At 30.2% G+C, this 19,439-nt stretch overlaps 1 protein-coding gene across 1 annotated transcript; it reads left to right on the top strand.

Moving 5' to 3' along the window:
• Positions 1–15,402: 15,402 nt before the first annotated feature.
• LOTGIDRAFT_58125 (hypothetical protein) lies at positions 15,403–17,923 on the top strand (the record flags this gene model as incomplete). Its single annotated transcript, XM_009065932.1, has 2 exons — positions 15,403–15,570; positions 17,861–17,923. Coding segments are annotated over 2 exons (231 nt in total), but the record flags the coding sequence as incomplete, so codon positions are not given.
• Positions 17,924–19,439: the final 1,516 nt, after the last annotated feature.

The following is a 19,439-nucleotide window of genomic DNA, read 5'->3' as shown; positions in this document are numbered from 1 at the left end:
ATCTACTACAACTTTTACTATCAACCATTGAAACAATTACCGACAACTACTACAACTTTTACTATCAACCATTGAAACATTTACCAGCAACTACTACATACTTTACTATCAACCATTGAAACATTTACCGGCAACTACTACAACTTTTACTATCAACCATTGAAACATTTACCGACAACTACTACAACTTTTACTATCAACCATTGAAACATTTACCTACAACTACTACAATAACTCTTACTATCAACCATTGAAACATTTACATACAACTACTACAACTTTTACTATCAACCATTGAAACAATTACCGGCAACTACTACTATAGCTCTTACTATCAACCATTGAAGCATTTACCGGCAACTACTACAACTTTTGCTATCAACCATTGAAACATTTACCAGCAACTACTACAACTTTTACTTTCAACCATTGAAACATTTACCTACAATTACTACTATAGCTCTTGCTATCAACCATTGAAACATTTACCAGCAACTACTACAACTTTTACTTTCAACCATTGAAACAATTACCGGCAACTACTACAACTTTTACTATCAACCATTGAAACATTTACCGACAACTACTACTATAGCTCTTACTATCAACCATTGAAACAATTACCGGCAACTACTACAACTTTTACTATCAACCATTGAAACATTTACCAGCAACTACTACAACTTTTACTATCAACCATTGAAACATTTACCAGCAACTACTACTATAGCTCTTACTATCAACCATTGAAACATTTAACAGCAACTACTATAGCTCTTACTATCAGCCATTGAAACAATTACCAGCAACTACTACTATAGCTCTTATTATCAACCATTTACCGTCAACCAAAAAAAAAATATCATGGATTTGGAATATATTGGAATTAAATGCATCATTGACATTAACATTCTATCATTAATACTCACAAAACAAAATTTCTGACCCAGCGAGCGCTGAATTTCATCAAATTAATTTCTTAATTAGTGGAAGATGCAGCAGGCATAACGATGCGAGTTAAACAATCCTGCAGTGAGCTGAATTGCTTTACCAAGCAAACTCTTCAAAGACAGAACGTCGAATACAAAGTAGCAAGCAATAATTTGATTAAATTTAAATTCATTATAACAATGTCAAGAATTTAAACACATTATAAATAGTTGGCAGATTGAAGTACAATATAGAATGTATTCTCAAATTGACGATACAAGTATTTTTATTCATATTACAATTTCAGTAAACATAACTTGTTAACATTGACAATCATCTTGTGACACGAAATTAACCCTTTGTCTTGTATTATTTATGCAAATTCAACTGTATAGAATTAGGTATATCATAACATTGCTATGTGTGTGACATTCCACTTTAGTGTATAATAGTATTGATAATATGCAAATTATCCCATCTAGACTGCACGATGACACATTTTCTTGTCAATTGTATTCTATGACATCATTTTAATCACATGGTGTAGCATGAAAAATATTTCTCAACCTATAATAATTAATCTATTAAAATGCCCTCACTTACTGAAAAGAAGGAGTCAAAACACATATTGTGGAAAAATAAGCCATGACGTCATATTTTCATTATATTATGTAAATGAGATAACAGTATATTTTTAAGAAAAAGTTTGAAGTGGGATAATCGAGGTATAATAATGTTATATTTTCTAGCTAGTTGACACAATAATTAACCTTTCTCGTGTGACATCTGGAAATATTCAAATGATATTTTATGCTTGACAAGACATTGCTAGAAAACACGGGATTAATAAATGCACGACACTTGAAAATTTGATAAGGTTGAAATCATTGAATAAAAGTGACACGAAGTCAAGTCTATTTTGTTTTGATTTAACCAAAGGTCAACTATTGAAGTAATGGCCATTCAGAAAGAGATGGTAATTAAAAAATTCAATTGATTTCGTTTCGCTTAAGAGATTAATGCAATGATTCTCAATTATATACACAACCTCTATTGAGTGTCTGTTAAAGGTTGGTTTGTATTCAACTGGCCAGAATACTGTTATCATTTGGCGGAGTAAATCTTGTTAATAGAACCTTTTCTTCTTTAAAGGACTTGTGTTCAAGTAGGTGGCATTTGCTTGCTAACTATCCTAATGTTTAGTTGGATGCATATCAAACGTCTAAATCAGTTGGACCAACTGTATAATGAGATGATGAAGTAGTAAGAACAATGGCCACTTCCAATGTTTTAAGTGGATTTCAATAACCAGTCCTATTTTATTTATATTGACAATACAAGAAATAGATGTATATATTATTGTAATTGTAAATAAAGACCGGATGTACAAGTATTTAATGATTGTCCAGTAATGATCAATATGGTCAGTCAAATATTTTAAGGAGTATATTGTGGTGATGCTATGAATGACTGTCCTCAGGGTACATAACACTTCACATTGACCTGTGGTCTTGGGTACATTTTTAGTATGTCTATCACAAATTTAGAACTTTTAACGGCAAGATTTTCATATTTTGGCTTCAAAATATGAGAAAATTTCTGATTTCTTCTGTCTGTAAAGGGGGCCAATATTTCGGATATGACAGCAAGTTGTGCTACCATAGCTAGAAATAAAAAAAAAACAACTGTCTTGGTATTGTCCGGCGAAGGCAGTATATGCTGTATGTAAAGAGGGATTTTTGTTTATCTTATTCACTCATATTTCAAGGCACGTGTTAAGAATCCTAGTGGATCTTACAGTTCATTTCACCGTGAAAAAGAAGCATATCAATTCATTTAAGTATTGAATGAATCCAATGCAACAAGCAAAGATGATAATAGAAATCTAGAACTTAGATATAATTGAAAGTATGTTTATTCATCTGTCAAATATTGGTTTTAATTGGTTCCATGATCTCTAGTGGTATTCCTGTTAGTATTCGTCTTTTAGTACAATTGATACTATGACCACTATAAAACTAAATGGAATCTGTGTATTGAACTGTAGAAATAATGTCATAGAAAGAGAAGTGTTTACTTTAGAATTATTGACAGTTATTGTGAAAGAGATGGCAAGATGTTAAATGAACATTACTCTTTAATAATTTCACGCTTCAGCCTATAATATCGACTTTATAAAACAAATCTTAGCCATTTATTACTCTAGCCTCCATTATCACAAATGAAAACAAATTGAACTGTACTCGTTCCTGGTATTCAAGACTATAATGGTGCAGAAGAGAGCAGAAATGACAGCGAGTATTTTGACAGGATCTAGCGTGTAGAGCGAGATGCGTGACTTGAATGATTTGTATGAGTATCAGTAGAATGGAAAATGAGCTCCAAATGGAGTAATTTCACGCGTGAAAGGAAATAAGTGTAAACTTTATTAGTTTATGATATGATATCTTGGTCTGTTCTTGATTAATACTCCAATTTGTCTTGTTTTGTACAAATGAGCTAATGTCAGAGCAATACAGATAAACATGGGACGTCATATATCCTTGATATATAACTGTATAGTGTACTCTTCCTCAATATTTCAGTTTATATAGCCTCATTACATTTGAGACAAAATTAGTTTCAACAACTACAATATAATTATTTTCTTTCTTATCATTTTATACTGTCCGAAGGATGCTGCTTTCCCATACATGCTTCAAATTCAGTACGAGTCTTAGAACACTCAGATCTCCAAACACTAGAATATCAAAATACTATAGTTAAAGCAAAATGTTATGGAACAATGGGCTCTAGGTTATAAGGAACATTTTGCAGAAACACAGAAAAATGTGTACATTTTTATTTATTATGTATCAAATGTAAGTTTTTGCTCATGTTACCCATCTTCGTGGGGTTATTAGAACCGAACTTACAAACTTAGTAGACTTTGATAATTGAACAAGTTCAATATCATCATTGTAATACTGAAATAGAGAGGATGAAAACTAATGATGGATACAGATTGATCAATAAATGATATAAAATAATACTCATATTTATAGATATTATCCAGTTAGATTAGATACAATTACTGTAAAATACACCATAAATATTAACTTTTAGTCATATTGTAATTAATCTAGAATAATAATCTACCATATCTAATCTATATTCAATCTAGATTCAAATATTATTTAATTTATATCAAATTATTCTATTAACTCATGTATCAGGATCATAATGATATAATTCAATTACTTTATATGATTATTCTGTTTTAAAGAGCCAAGATGTTATAGTATTGCATTGACAGCGTGGTGGGTGATGAACCTATGTACGTTGAACAACCTTCATGGCCACAACCTACGTTCAATAACATGCACATTAAAAAGAAACGTTTTTTGTCAAATTTACTTCAATGTCAATAGTATGGATTAATAATGTAACTATTTTTACAATTCCTTGAGACAGTTTAGTTTATAAAGAACGTAATTTACAAATCTCATTCGAACATTAAAAATCAGACAATACACCACCACTATATCTTAAAGTATTTAAAACAGCAATTTTTTATTCACTAAGGGACTATTCAGTGAGAATATCATATTCTATCTCAGGTTGATTTTGGATGTGCAGTCTATCAACCTTTTAATTTGTATTTATGTAAAATTTATAAATATTCAAAAGTATATTTAAGTATATAATTATATTGTGGAATACCTTTGCTTCTATTCATCAAAATAACTCAACTAAATACGGATACTGTTGCTTTTAGAAATAAGCCAAACAAAATGTTCATTTCAATTTGATCATATAATATTGTACTCATATAAGAAACTAAGCGATGGTTGTGTTGATGGATATGTAGAATTGCCGATGCTATCAAAGTAACTGTCTAAAAGCAAGAATTTAAAGTTGTAAAAATAAGCATTATTTTAGCCAGTTCAAAGAAATAAACACTAAAAGGCAAAATAATTAAGTGATGTCTATTCACTAATATTATACATCATTCACGTTCATGTCAAAGAAAACACTTCAAAATGGCCGTTATTTAATTGAACATTAGAAATTCCTCCTAAATTTACACGGTGATAACGATTCAACATTAAAGTAGTAATGTTCATTTTAATTAAAGAACATTCAAGATAATTGTATTATAGTCCTTTCCTAAATAGCCTCCAATTAAATTTTAATTTCAAAGTGTTTCAGTAATGATCTGTTTTGGTCATCATTTTATGATGTGATACTATACGTTTAGCATCTTATCACAATAATTGTTTACCGTAGTCTAAATTTAAATCCTTTATTTTATTTCCTGTCAATTTACGGTTTGAGTTAAATTTAAAACTCAATAATATCACAACAAATTAACAATTGGTGAAACACCAAAATACAATCCCTGCATAATTTAATATATTTTCAATATCAAATTTATTCTTTTCAAATCAGAATAATATAAATGCAATATATTTGAAGAGAATTAATTTTGTAATAAAAATCATAGTCTGTTTTTTATTTAAATCTATCAATATTTTGGTTATTGTATTTAATAACACATGCATACTAATAATAGGTTTTTGACAGAATATTGAATAAGCACAAACAACATACCACGATTTGATTTAACGGCCATTGACTGACACATCTTCGCACCATCCTGAATTATGACATTTGCACTTTCATGCTTTGGAAGATACAACCAAAGCTAAACACAGGCATTATTGTGGTTACGTCTATCTGATGTTTGCAGACATTAGTACATCTCCAAACGTACAAGGAATGCAGACCTGAATAGAAAATGTCACCTTTTAAACCTTAAAATCGAAGGGGAATGTTCGAGGGGATGCTCGACGTCATGACTGAAATAATCTGAGAACATCTGGATTTTCAACGACTATTCGAACTGAACCGAGCAGTATCTGGTACAATCTGAACTATCTGATGGTTTCACCATTAATTGCTGTAAATTTGTAAATAATTTAAAAGCGTTTTAATTGTACATGAAATGAAATCGAGAAATTACATGCTCAATATTTGTTCTGACCAATTTGCCCTCATTGCTGTGAACTTGACTAAAAGAAAAAAGTGACGTAAAACTCCATTACGCTTTTAAGATCATTTGAACCAAAGATAATTTTACCACCAGGATTTAACAACAGTTTAAATTTTATATAGTTGTTAATATTTTGTTAGTCGACGATGACTGCAAACTGTTGCACAGTATTTTTTTTCGTCGCCTTGTGTTCTTGGTGTGAATTGCGGCAAATTCTAATGATTTTTAAATCCGATTTAAAATGAAATAAAGCTCTATTAAGCCACAAATTGCATCAATAACCATATTTTATCGATAGGAATTAATTGTAATATGACACAGCTTGCAACTATTATTGTGCTAAAATCGGGAAAATATGTGATTTAATCACAAAATATAAAAAAGTTAAGTAGTTTGCAAGCGTTATTTTATTAAAGTTTCTTGTATTAATATAAGGATCTATTTGTCCAATCTTGAGTATCTCTTTCGTCGTGTGGCACTATTTAAAATATGCCTTTTTGTTGCACATTTTGTAAGCCATGAATTATCAAAACTGGCTTCGTCCTCCAGCAAGATTGCTTTGGACTTCAAACATATACATATTTAGACTCACCAAAACATCTCCAACGGGTCAAAGCTAAGAAACCTCTTAAATCAATGCTGCACAAATTTGACATTCCATATAGGATTGACTCTCACGCCCTTAAAATTTCTTTTGTCATTAACTTACCTAATTTTCATCTGAAATGAAATCGTGAAATGTGTCAAATTTCTTTTGAAAACTACGACTTTCTTTTGACGTGAGTTCAAAACACGACGGCCGCCAGTATTCAGTATATTTTTTACTTGTTTAAAGATGTGTTTCCTTATTTCAGTGTCAAATTAAGCAAACTATGATCAATTGGTATTTCTAATGAATTATCATGTATTCTTAATCAAATCATTATGATCTTATTGCATTTAATTAAGAGTTTTAGCCAATCATAAATGTCCATGTATTTACAGTCTGGATAAAATCGGTCACTCACTGGAATTCTACAAGTAATTCTCTTTTAATTTAGCTAACTATGAATTAATTATGGACATGTGCGACAAACTCATCTTTAAAGATTAAAGAGACAGGTATGCCATTTTTTTGAACAATCATACTTTAGTCTCAGAAACTGAAAATCAGTAATAGTAATAGAAAAGACATATATAGAAATAGTGAGAAAAAATCCTAGTTTGAAGTATTTTTAACGGAATTATGTAATTTTCGTCGGCTCTTGTACTATTTACATATATTCAAGACTAAAATCAACCACCCAAAATGGCATATCTGTCCCTTTAAAATATAAACATGAAGCTTTCAAAACAATTTCTAAGACTTTAATTTATATTTCTCATCACATAAAAACGTGAACAGGAGAAAAAAAAACCGATCACCACATATTTTTAAAAACGGAAAATGGACAATGGTTATAAATCTGCAACTTTGAATAGGCGAAATTGTAGGTCATGGGCCATTGGTTTCGCGCAATCGTACCTTAAAATGACTGTGTGCACAAAATGTGTGTAGTAAATTTTCAAATATTTAAATCCTGGCAGTAATAAAGAGAAAAAAATTGTCTCGATTCCTGTTTTTTTTTTATGAAACTGACACCCCCTCCCTCCTTTGAAATAACATAAAGAAATGTTTGACCTTTCTTCAGTCTTACAGCATAATTGACTAAAAACTAGGCGTTTCATGTAAAAGAAAGCAGTGGCATTATTAATTTAATATATCAAAATGCGAGACAAAATAAGTAATAAAAGTAAAGAAATTATACAAATGTCAATAACAATAAGTTTGATTTGTTATATAAGTAACTGCATTTCACAATATTAATAAATGTAAATCATTGTAATAAACCGCAAGCTGTTGGTAAAATCGAGTTTAAGATTTTATTTAAAACCTTTTACAAAAGGATATTTATAATGTAACAACAATAACTACGTCTTTTAGAAAAGACATAATAAAATCAAGATTCTTTTAAAATATTTATGATCAATTATATGTTTTTCATAAACTGTCTAGCGGTTTTGTGTATTACATTAAAGGAGATATTTCTACAAATTTCCACATTATAAAATCTCACTAAAATTAAAATCCCCTGCTAACCAACCAAAACCAATGTTAAAAAATTAGCTGATAATAGTCCATTAAAATCACCTGGAAGTTTTCATGTTGTGGATAAGGTTTTCCTGAACTGGGCATTTTTGATTCTTAATGTACTAACTATCGTTGTATAATATTATGAACGAGAAGAAACATTGAAATGAAGCAAGTTGTGATTGTTCTCGCTTATTTCAGATAATTTGAATAACAGTAATGTTTTTCTATTAGAGAAATACAGATGTATGGAATATGTTTAGTTAACTTATGATTTTATGATAACAGTAATGTTTTATTTATTTTATCATTAGTGTTCATTTCACTTTTAATCTGTTTCAAGTAGTTAAAATCCCTAGTAAAATCAATTGTCAATAGAACCACTCGTTTATTTCATTAATTTTATATCAGATATCATTTCATATTGAAAAAACGGTTATTTTATCACGATACGAACTCGTACTTCTTTAATAGTCGGTTGACCGGATACACTCTCAACGAAAAACATGCTTTTTGGTAGGATTTGATATCTGAAATAACAGGACTGCTATTCAGTTAATTCTGTTCTATATAAATTGGCAATATTTAGATAAAGTGTAGAATTTACAGACCAATTGACTAGTTAATCGAGATTTATTGAATATTTTCATCCTTTCAACAACCCAACACAAAGATTACTTTAATGACCTGTTGATCGAGTCAACAATCACATGAGGCTGGTGGTTTTTGTCTGGAGTAACCGATCAGTGATTGTTATTATTGCTAATATTTGCGTTTATGAAAGGCAATTAAGAGATACTTCAAACATTTGTTGGGTTTAATGCGCCTCTGATTGGAAAATAAACAGAGAAAATAGCTTAAATGAGAATTTTAGAGCTTGTTAGAGAATAAAATGAACATCTTCGTGACTTAGCGTAAATTTGGTCAAAGAAGTGAAAGGTATTTCGTGTTTTGTAGATGTTTTTCATAAATATTGAACATTTATATTTTCATAATATGGAAGTTGATTTATTATCTTTTCCCTTCAATTCGCAAATAGACGTTAGATGACAAAATTAATTATAATGTTACATTAAAAAGGTATAATTTGTTTAACGATTTATCGACTTACTCAAACTATTTGGCTGTATTTACCCTCCATAATCGTCGTGTTCAACTTCTTTACCACTATCACGTTTTCACAAATCTTGTCTAAAGGAACTGTATACACATTTCTTCCTATTGCTAATTGATTTACTTAAAGACAGTAGTTTAAACTTGTTTTAGCTTGTTAAATGATACTTAGTTGTTAAATACTTGTTATAGAAGCACCTTGAAATTAGTAATCAAAGTAACAGTAAAAATGGTTTCATCCCACTCCTCCCCCGACTTTCTAAATATAACCTTGTTCAAGTCGCAGTGATATGTAGCAGATGCATGTATTCATGCTTTCACTGTATTTAGATCAACAATCTGATAGTCTTTAAGTTATAAGGTGTCCCTTTTTACTGTGGGTCATGGCCTACAAGAAACAGATATTTCACAGGCCTTTCCGTGAGTACAGCGATAATGAATGGAAATAAGAGCAAACGTCAGTTGGTGCTCTGGGTTGCAAAAGCCACAAAATTTTTTGTTATTGAAATGTTTGTATGATACTGCAATTTTTGACCATCATAGTTAACTATAATAAATGAGCATTCATTGCCATAAATTTACGTTTGCAATGTAAACCAGCGTCATATATATCAACATTTATAATTATGGATATTTTTGTGAATAAAAATCCTTTATATTTATAAATTTACAAGTTTGTTTGTATTGTTATAAACATCATGTTTTACCTGTATCATACTGGAAAAGAAACAGAAACAGTTTCATTTCATGGTGGGGGCAAGACTGTAGGCTGAAATTCAATTTACACTTTCTATTATTAAGAAATGTAGGGTAATAGTTTTAGATTCGAATAGAGTAAATTAGGTTATATTAAGCTATATTAGGGGTTTTGACCGATATACATTTCTCACCTTGATAATTAAAACAATAATAGAAATTGTAGTTTTTATATCTTTCAATGTGAACTTGGCTATGACATTATATGCTGACACAATGATCTACTCTGACCCATTCCACCACTCAAATATTTAATTCGAACGCTTATTATCGGAGTTTACATAAGATCTGAAATGAAAGAGGTTTACCTACTTAATGTTGGGGTCAACTGAAATGACTGCACAAGGACTATGATAAGATTTTTCCTGATCAGATCTTGAAATTTTACAACCAAATGGTGCCCAGAGACTCTCCGCTATTCGGAATAATATAGAAATATCAGATTGACATATTAGGGTGTAGAACAGTAAGGCATCATTGAACCATGTGTCTTTTTATTTCAGACATTGTTTTTCTCTTCTTTGTAAAACCTGCGTGTATTTTACGATAATTGTAAATTAGTAGAAGATTGATGACAAAATTCACGGCAATTTGTCTGATAAATTAGCTTGCCACGACTTGTAGTAATTGCTATCATTTGCAAGAAAGGCATAAATTTGTATCAAAGTCAAAGGATATTTGTCGGTTGATATAGTTTTATATTTAAGCCATTCCTAGACACTATTACAGCTCTAGATGATTGACGTATGTATTTATTGTTAAATATTAGATGTTATATGTCAGTTATATATGTAAATTATAAGGTAGATGGGTTTAGGTTCACCAAAGACTATGTTGGCAAGAAAAATGAGACGTATATGATGAAAACACTCTATCTATCATATTTTCTTTTATCAGTTATCAAGAAGCCCATTTTAACCTATTATTGTAGTGTTAGAATCACTAAGCTACTTATTTTCATGTTTGTATGATATAAAACTCTTCAACATAGATCTGAGAGTTATACTAAAAGACGTATATTTTTACATCAATGATAACAAATACCCCAACAATACTATTATCTGAATCTATTTGGCTGATAAAGGTATTTTTGTGTACCTTATAGTATGATATAAAAGATAGCTTTAATTGTAATAAAGCTAATTCTTAGAAATATATAGGTTTGAACTTCACAAGGATATGATTTTTAAAAAACCGTTGAACCCAAAACTTGCATTGAATTCATGAAAAATGAGAGATTTGTAATCGTTAGCAAATTTTAAAATCGTCCGACCTCGTTGTTTATATTTGCAAATTGCTTTGAGAGAAGCTGTATTATTTTTCCAAAGACAGGAATTTAATATTATTGATCAGAACACTTCAAGCCATGTTTTTCTAATGATTTTTCGCATTTGAACCTAATCTTTCTTGGGTCAATAAATTAACAATTATGCCCTATCTAGGACTTTATTAATTATCCCATTTAGTTTGTGATAAATGTCTTTGCTAAATTAATTGACAATCACAGAGCTATATTTGGTAGTGTATAATAACTACCATCAATTTCTCAGTAATAACTAGTTTCAGTTATAAGGCACGAATTATCATCCTCAATTTCTTCCCATTATCATTGCAAATCACACTGGTGTAAAATAAAATGGTTAATACATGGCGTGGTAACAAATATTTTATTCTAAAATGTCATTAAGCCAACATTTCATAGATAAATGGTATTTAGGTGTGATCTTTAAGAAAAGGAACCTGTTTTACAACAGTTATTGTCGTCATATAAAATTAGCCTTTCCAGACGAAACAACATTTACACGATTATAAACACATCAAATTATCTCCCTTACCAATCCAAAACTAAAGAAGCCTTTTAGCTTCAAATTAGTCTCACGTGTTTTTTCTACCGTCTGAAAAGGAAGCTGATTGTTCCTAGTTTCCGATCCAAATGATCTAAACTCATCAATTACTGTCTATTTTGTTTAAAGAACTTTCAAGTCTATATTCCATTTCTAGACCAGATATGGCTTCTAATTTCTTTATTTTCTGGTAAATGCTTTACTGAAGTAAAATTGATTACACAAACTTTTTAGGATAAGAAAAAATGCAACGAAAACCAGAATAAAAAATACAGCAGTTCCTACCGAATTCTCAGTTTTAAAAGTTATACCGAGAATAGAAGTAATGTAGCAATATTCACGAGTAAAATCTAGTATATTATCGGATATACAATTAAAGATATTTTGACAATAAATGTATGTAGGATATTTTTAATCAAATGTGCATTTCATAACGTTTTATCACACACATCTTTCTTAAATGATTTATTTTACTGTTAATATTCTTTCTTCTTTATATCTAAATAGCAGTCATTTTCTAGGGATATGCAACATATGTTTCTGCATTTTATTATTGTTGATCTGAAATCATATTTTAAAACTAATGGCCATAACCGTGTTTAGTTGACCCCTTCTATAATATATATAATCTATAACCCCTTATTATTTAGAGATTTGATTTCACGCCTATTGTTTTATTGTAAAATCTATGCCTTGTGGTAATATGGTACAGCTGTGGCCATTTCTTTGAGGTTTAGAAAATTCATAATGTGTACAATCAGTGCAACGGTGTCGAGTTTTCGCAATTTTTATATTCATCGATTGATTTTTACTCATTTTATTAACACTCTTTATTTCATGATAAATATCTTGATATAGATCGACAATCGCGTGTCCATTTTTAAACCAATCATAATCAGAGCAATTTACCGCCTCGCCCATACTAACCAATAGAGTATTCTGATTGGATGAGAATCCGGAAGGCTGTGTCCTGTCAAATTGATGACAAAAAGAAGAGATAGGAGGATGAAGAAGTAATTTTCACCACATGAATTTTATTCGATGTTTAATTGTTTAACGTTTAATGCTACAACTTATTTAGTGTTAAAGGCAACGAAACGCCGTAAGGAATTTAGTATTCTCGTTGGTCAGCCGCCATTAACAACTGTTATAGCAGACGAACTTGACTATATTTCAATACCTGACGATCAATTCAAGTACAGTGTTTGTGTTAGTTAATACCAGAGGACATTTTACATTGTATCCTGAGATTTTATCAAATGAAATAAAAATGGCAACAATGGCTATGGAACCGAGAGTGAAAAAACCTCACGGATTTTCAATAGATGCTTTAATAGGAAGAACAGATGAAAGGGAGCGTTCCAAATCACCAGAATCTCCACGAATGGACAAAACCGGATCTCCTGAAATGGAGAACCGATGTAACCGATACACTGGTGATGAATTAAAACATTTATTTACAAATTTAAACGGACATAATGAAAGCAGTTTATTTCAACCATTAAGAATGTGTAATCGTGTATTATCGGGAGTGAATCCTTCACCGTTTCAAACCCATCAAATATCATCATTACCTATTAATCCTTTACTGTATGGACTAGGTCGAGATATACCTCATCCACACCAACAATGGTTAGCCAGATATCCTGGTTTCATGCATCCTCGTTATCCAAGTAAGTTTCATTTTAAACAATCTTTATATATTCTCTCATTATGATTTAAAAAAAACAGATTTCTTAGTATAATTAAAACCTTGAAATGATCACCAATCAGGCAAAATCAATATATTGAATCAGGCAATAACTACCATTGCATACCGGAAGTAAAAGCCGCTACAGCTTCTACCGAGAAAAGGAAATCTGCTGTTTTAACATGTTATGAACATGTTTACAGACTCTCAGATCACTCATAACTGTAATTACAGTATTTTAATAGAACTATATTAATTGAATTATACTCACAACTTCGAATTTTGTATTTAAACCTCTGTTAGAAGACTTAAATCTTGGAATTAGTAACACACATAATAATTATGAGATAACACATGTGTTCACTTTTAAAAATCTTTCATAATTTTACTAACGAAAACGCGTGATAATGGGCCATATATCTCCATAAATTGAAAAATATTTTCTTTTATATATAGTCTTTGCATAAGGTAGATTTTATTGTAATAATGGATCTTGTTACATATGCACCGAGAGTTTAAGGTGAAACTGATTTATATAGTTTTTCTTTACATTTACTTACACGAGTAATGATAATAATTACTAATAATAATAATATATAGAAATGAAACCAACTGTGAAATATGTTCTGTAAGGCATACAATAATATTGAAGGAAAATGGCCCGAATTGAAGCTCTGAAATCAATGATTTCATTTGAAATTAAAATCTTAAACATAATTTTAACTTTTGTAGGCGTGTTGTTATTTTATGATAATATTTACATACATGTATATAAATAATAAATATAATGTAATCCACTGAAGGATGTCATTACAATAAAAGATGTAGTCATATGGTGTATATTCCTCTATATTGTGATTACTTTTACTGAAACCTCTACATATAAAATTACTACATTTATATTCAAAGCCATTAACATTGACATGATTTGTGTCTATTGATGAAAACAAAGACAATATATATATTTTCAATTTGATGTGAAAAAATAAAAAAAAAATAAACAAAATAGGCCTACTAACGAACCGAACCGCGAAACATTTAATCATTATTAGATTCCTGTAATTGTCTTGGAAATATTAGACAAAGAAAACTATAAGTAAATACAAGAATATAGCAATCAATCTTAACAACAGTTTTAAAATCCACAACAGACCAATGGCGCATTGAATGTTAAATGTGTGATAAGATATTACTTGTTGCTCTTGAACAATGCCAGGTAAAGTCTGAAAATATTGTCATTCTGATGCGATAAATTAAAAAAAGAAATCGACAAATAACAAGCGATTTATTGATGTACTATATGTTTGATAATGCCCAGTATTTTATGTCAATATTAAAAATGTCTTCAGATTAATTATCATATTATACTTCACAATATGACACATTATCAAAACTTTTATCATAATCAAAAGGATAACTTTTCAATATTTTCTAATCAATAGTCACGTGTATGAAAGAACTCGTGTTTTGACCCTTTGTTCCATTATTTGGTCTACAGATATTCTTTAAATGGCTGTGATATTGGAAAATAATGAATGCTATCTCTTTCATTGTCAAAGTTTCGTGCTTTGAAAAGAAAGTACTGCATTATTCCTTTAATCTTTTTGTAATTACGACGCTAAAGGAAAGTGAACTTTTATTTTCAATTTCTTTCAAATTTTACTTAAATAAAAATCTTATACGGTGAAAAAATGAAATGATGGACACTTGAAAAACGTTAGGAACATATAAGACACTAATAACAAATTAACACAAATTGTTATTGTTATCAATTAATAATAGTTTTTTAAACGGTTAAATCACGAAAAAAAACCTGGAATAAGTCACTATTCTTGGAACCATCAGGGTATAAATTATTGAAGTCTTGAGATCGTTTTATATTTTATTTTAGATCATCATCTAAATCTTATTTTTTTCAGTGGGCCCACATCCCGGTTTGTTATTCCATCCATATAGAAAACCAAAGAGAAATCGAACAGCATTTTCTCCTTCCCAGTTATTACAATTAGAACAAGCTTTTGAGAAGAATCATTATGTTGTTGGTCAAGAAAGAAAGGGTCTCGCCAGTAAATTACAACTCAGTGAAACACAGGTTAGTATTCCATATAATATGCAAATATAATTCAAAATATTCATATTTAAGCATGGGAAGTTGGTTTTAAATTTATTAACTTCACCGATCGCAAAATCAAAAAGGATCTAAGTTTTTAATATTTTAGAAATGAAAATCGTATAAAAATCTAAATTACCAAAACAAATATTATCGTGGAATGATCTGAAATCTGTAATAGTAAACCAAATTGTTTTTAGATTTAATTTTTTTTATCAAAATTCATGGTACACATATTCTAAACTACAAGATCATGTGCAAAATGAAATTTGTTCTATATGTATAGGTTAAATAAATGATAAACTTTAATATTTAAATTTTTAAAAAGAAAATTCCGAAGTGAACATATTTTGGAAGCATATTATATGAACCTTTTAAAGTAAAGTTAATTAAAGCATGGATCTTACAAAAAAAAAAGGAAATATAAAAAGGTAGTTTATTAGATTGTTATCAAAATGTGTTTTGGATGAGAAATATAATATATAACTGTGGAATTAGAAGCAAAAACATCATAGAATCAAATAAATAAACAAACGCTGATTAATTTGTTGTTAAAAGTAGAATGACGACGCGTAATATAAAACCACCATTTCCAATTTTATTATATTTTGATAATCTCTGATAACTGACATAATATGCTGTGAAATTTGATGTTTTAATTTTTCTCTCAGTCTTTAATGATGTCGGATAATAACAAGGACGATAATTCTAAATTGATGTTAAAACTATCAAATTACTTCGATTATTTTAAAAACAATCATTAATCAGACGCTTATTCAAACTATCTCCTTTCAGCTTTTCATGCTGCATCCGAAATGGCTTTCAAATCCAAGCAAAGAAATGAATTATTATGAAACGATTAAAGCCACAGTAAAATTTTTGATGAAATCATATTTGGTTTAGATCAGAATGATAGTTTAGTATCATTTCAATATAACTATCGTCTTTTTTAGAACCATACTGACTAATGGACTCCTGATTAAGCAAATTTTCATGATTTATTGTAAATATGGTATGGTTTCAAGAGTAAATTTGTCCCGGAGGTATCTGTTGATTCAATGAGAAAATTCAGTAGTGGTTAAACAATTTGGCGTAGAGAGTTTTTAAAGTGGTTTAGTCTAAGGTTTATCTTGTTGCCAATTCAGACTTAATGACACTTATTATTGTCCAATGATATTTCGAGATAAAATTTAGCCCGCAGTTATTGTAACCACAGTTTGAGGTTAAGATGGCGACCCTTTCTTTTTTGTGCGATATTGCACGGTTGGCTAAGAATTCGATTAAGAGTTGTTTGAAGGATAACAAGCGTGTAGACTGTTTGTCCACAGGGACGAGCCAGAGGCTATTTAATCTCTGACCGCATGCAACTGAGATGTTCTGCTGGGATTTGTAATGATAACATAATCACAACACAACACAGATAACACCAAATTCAACGATTAACTGAAAAGAATGTGAATTACGTGTTAAATGAAGCGATGGGTTGCAGGGGGGAAGCGGGTTTACAAACTGTCAGTGATATTTGAATATTATCTGTATGCGTGAAGAAGAGCTATTAAACTCTCTCCAACTCGATTAACACCAAACATTATCAACGTTAGTTGACTCTTCGTCGATTCTCGCGTTGAAATACGAGAAGTGTTTAGGGATTTGAGAGCGATGGCGTAATTGCTACTAATTTCTAATGCGATTTTTATCAACTTTTCTCTTTGTTCATCGAGACAATCATGCTATGACCTGCTATTACTGTAATATAAGAACATATCAATGACTGATGTTTTTATCTTCGTGTCTCAATCAATCCTTCTAAAACTCTACTTAAATATCTCGTAATAAGGTTACGCTTCACGACATTAGCAAACAATTCACAATTACATATAGACCCTCTCAAGTTACAGAAAATTTGTGACTTCAAGCCTGGTTTAGCCCCTTAATTTGTATTTTCTTTCACCTAAAATATTCGAAAATTGTTATTCATCGCACCTGGTGTTTTGAGGTATCCTTTCACAGCACGGTATGATCTGTTTTGATAATGATGAACTCGGAAATCGATACGTCTTACAGTTTGTCGAAAATATTACCTGCAAAGTGTTGTATTATTTTTCCAAATACTATGTATACATGTTACATTAATTGAGTTGATGAATTCCAAATCATGTTGCAAATTCAAAACAGCTTTTCCATGTTCATAATAAAGTTTCTGTTAGTATATATTCATACAGCATGAAAGACTGGAAAAGTTTTTTGACTTGAGAAATGTTATATTTTGCAGGTTAAAGTATGGTTTCAAAATAGAAGAACAAAACATAAGCGAATGAAAGCAGAGGAAGAAGGTGGAGGTTCATCATCACCGAGAGCTCCGGGTATGGAAGATAGTGATGGCAGTGACATTGATATGGATGATAGTCATATTGAATCTGAAGATGAAGAAGTATCAGTGACATGCGAATCGTAGTGACTCCAACATCAAACTTGTGTGGTTTAATTTCAGTTTCTTGGCGATACTTCCGGTTCGCATAGAATGTCAACTAAGAGTTTCTCTTCTAGATGAAGACCACTTCCGGTTGAGTAAGAAACGATAACTCTGTGGGTTTTGATGGATCATACGTCATGAGAAATGATGAACACTCGCGTTCCGTCCAAGTGATATCAAAGACTGCCATAAACCCCAGAACATAATCCTTGGTGGAATATCTTATCTCAACACAGACGAAATGGTAAATATCAAGACCCTAAATGAAAGGAATTCAGTTGTAGCGTGGAATGTGTGTACAATATTTACTAATGTGTCAATGCGTAAACAGCCTAGCGAATGCCTGTGTATTAAATGGGATCAGATTCAGATATTGCCTGAACAGTTTGTAAGTTTGTATATACTAAAATATAATGTTAAATATTTGTTATTATAAATTTATATTACTTGTTATTGATTCTCCAGTTCTAACTTTTTTAATATTGAGCTTTAATTTTTAATCGATCAGAGATCAGTTTCCCCCAACTCCATCTTGAACGTGAAATCCAATAGTTACTCAATTCATATCATCTTTTTGTGGTTTTTAAATTTGAAATGGTTTGTTTTTTTTTAATTTACCCACTGATGTATTCTTTTCCAATTTTCAACGAGAAATTGTATAAACAAAAAAATAAAATAAAGAAATAAAGTTTTGTCTCTATGGCTGTTGGGTCTGTAGGGGAAGCATATCGCACGACAATGAACATAGTTCAATGATATAATCAACAGCACTTGCTAAATCTCAACATAGTACCTATAATTGTGATCGATGCCATGAAATATTTCTTTGACTTGATTTTTTATGTCTTACTGAAAGGTGAAACAAAAATGGTATAGTAAAAAATAAAAGCAACATTCTGATGCAGCATTAATATCAGTTATCTTATTTGATGAATAGTTCTCACAACACAAGGCACATCTTCTATCGTAAAAAAACGAACTGTCTCATTCACTATTTGATCATCTAGGTGTTTAAATGTTACCTGATGGTAGCAAATTGATAAATATACACATAATTTCTAATTTGATAAAAAAAAAACACAAAAACAAAATAAAACCCCCAAAAAACCAAGATAATTTTACCTGTCAGTAAAGCACCAAGGATTCATCTCAAATCATGAAATACGCGTTTAATATATTTGAAAACCATATTTTACAGAAAAGGTGAAAGTAATGCTGAAATGAAAAGAGGCCAGTTTCACACTCCATCTACAAAACCTACTTTTAATATTCATCAATCATATCATATTTATTGTAATATATTTAAATAAAACATTTTTAACTTTTACAAGTATCCAGCAATTATTAATGGATAAGTGTCACGTTAGTGAAACACGAA

The sequence above is a fragment of the Lottia gigantea genome (genome assembly GCF_000327385.1).
Source record: "Lottia gigantea unplaced genomic scaffold LOTGIsca_72, whole genome shotgun sequence".
Lineage (NCBI taxonomy): Eukaryota > Metazoa > Mollusca > Gastropoda > Lottiidae > Lottia > Lottia gigantea.
The sequence above is the reverse complement of the archived record's forward strand: the minus strand, read 5'-3'. Positions and strand labels throughout refer to the sequence as shown.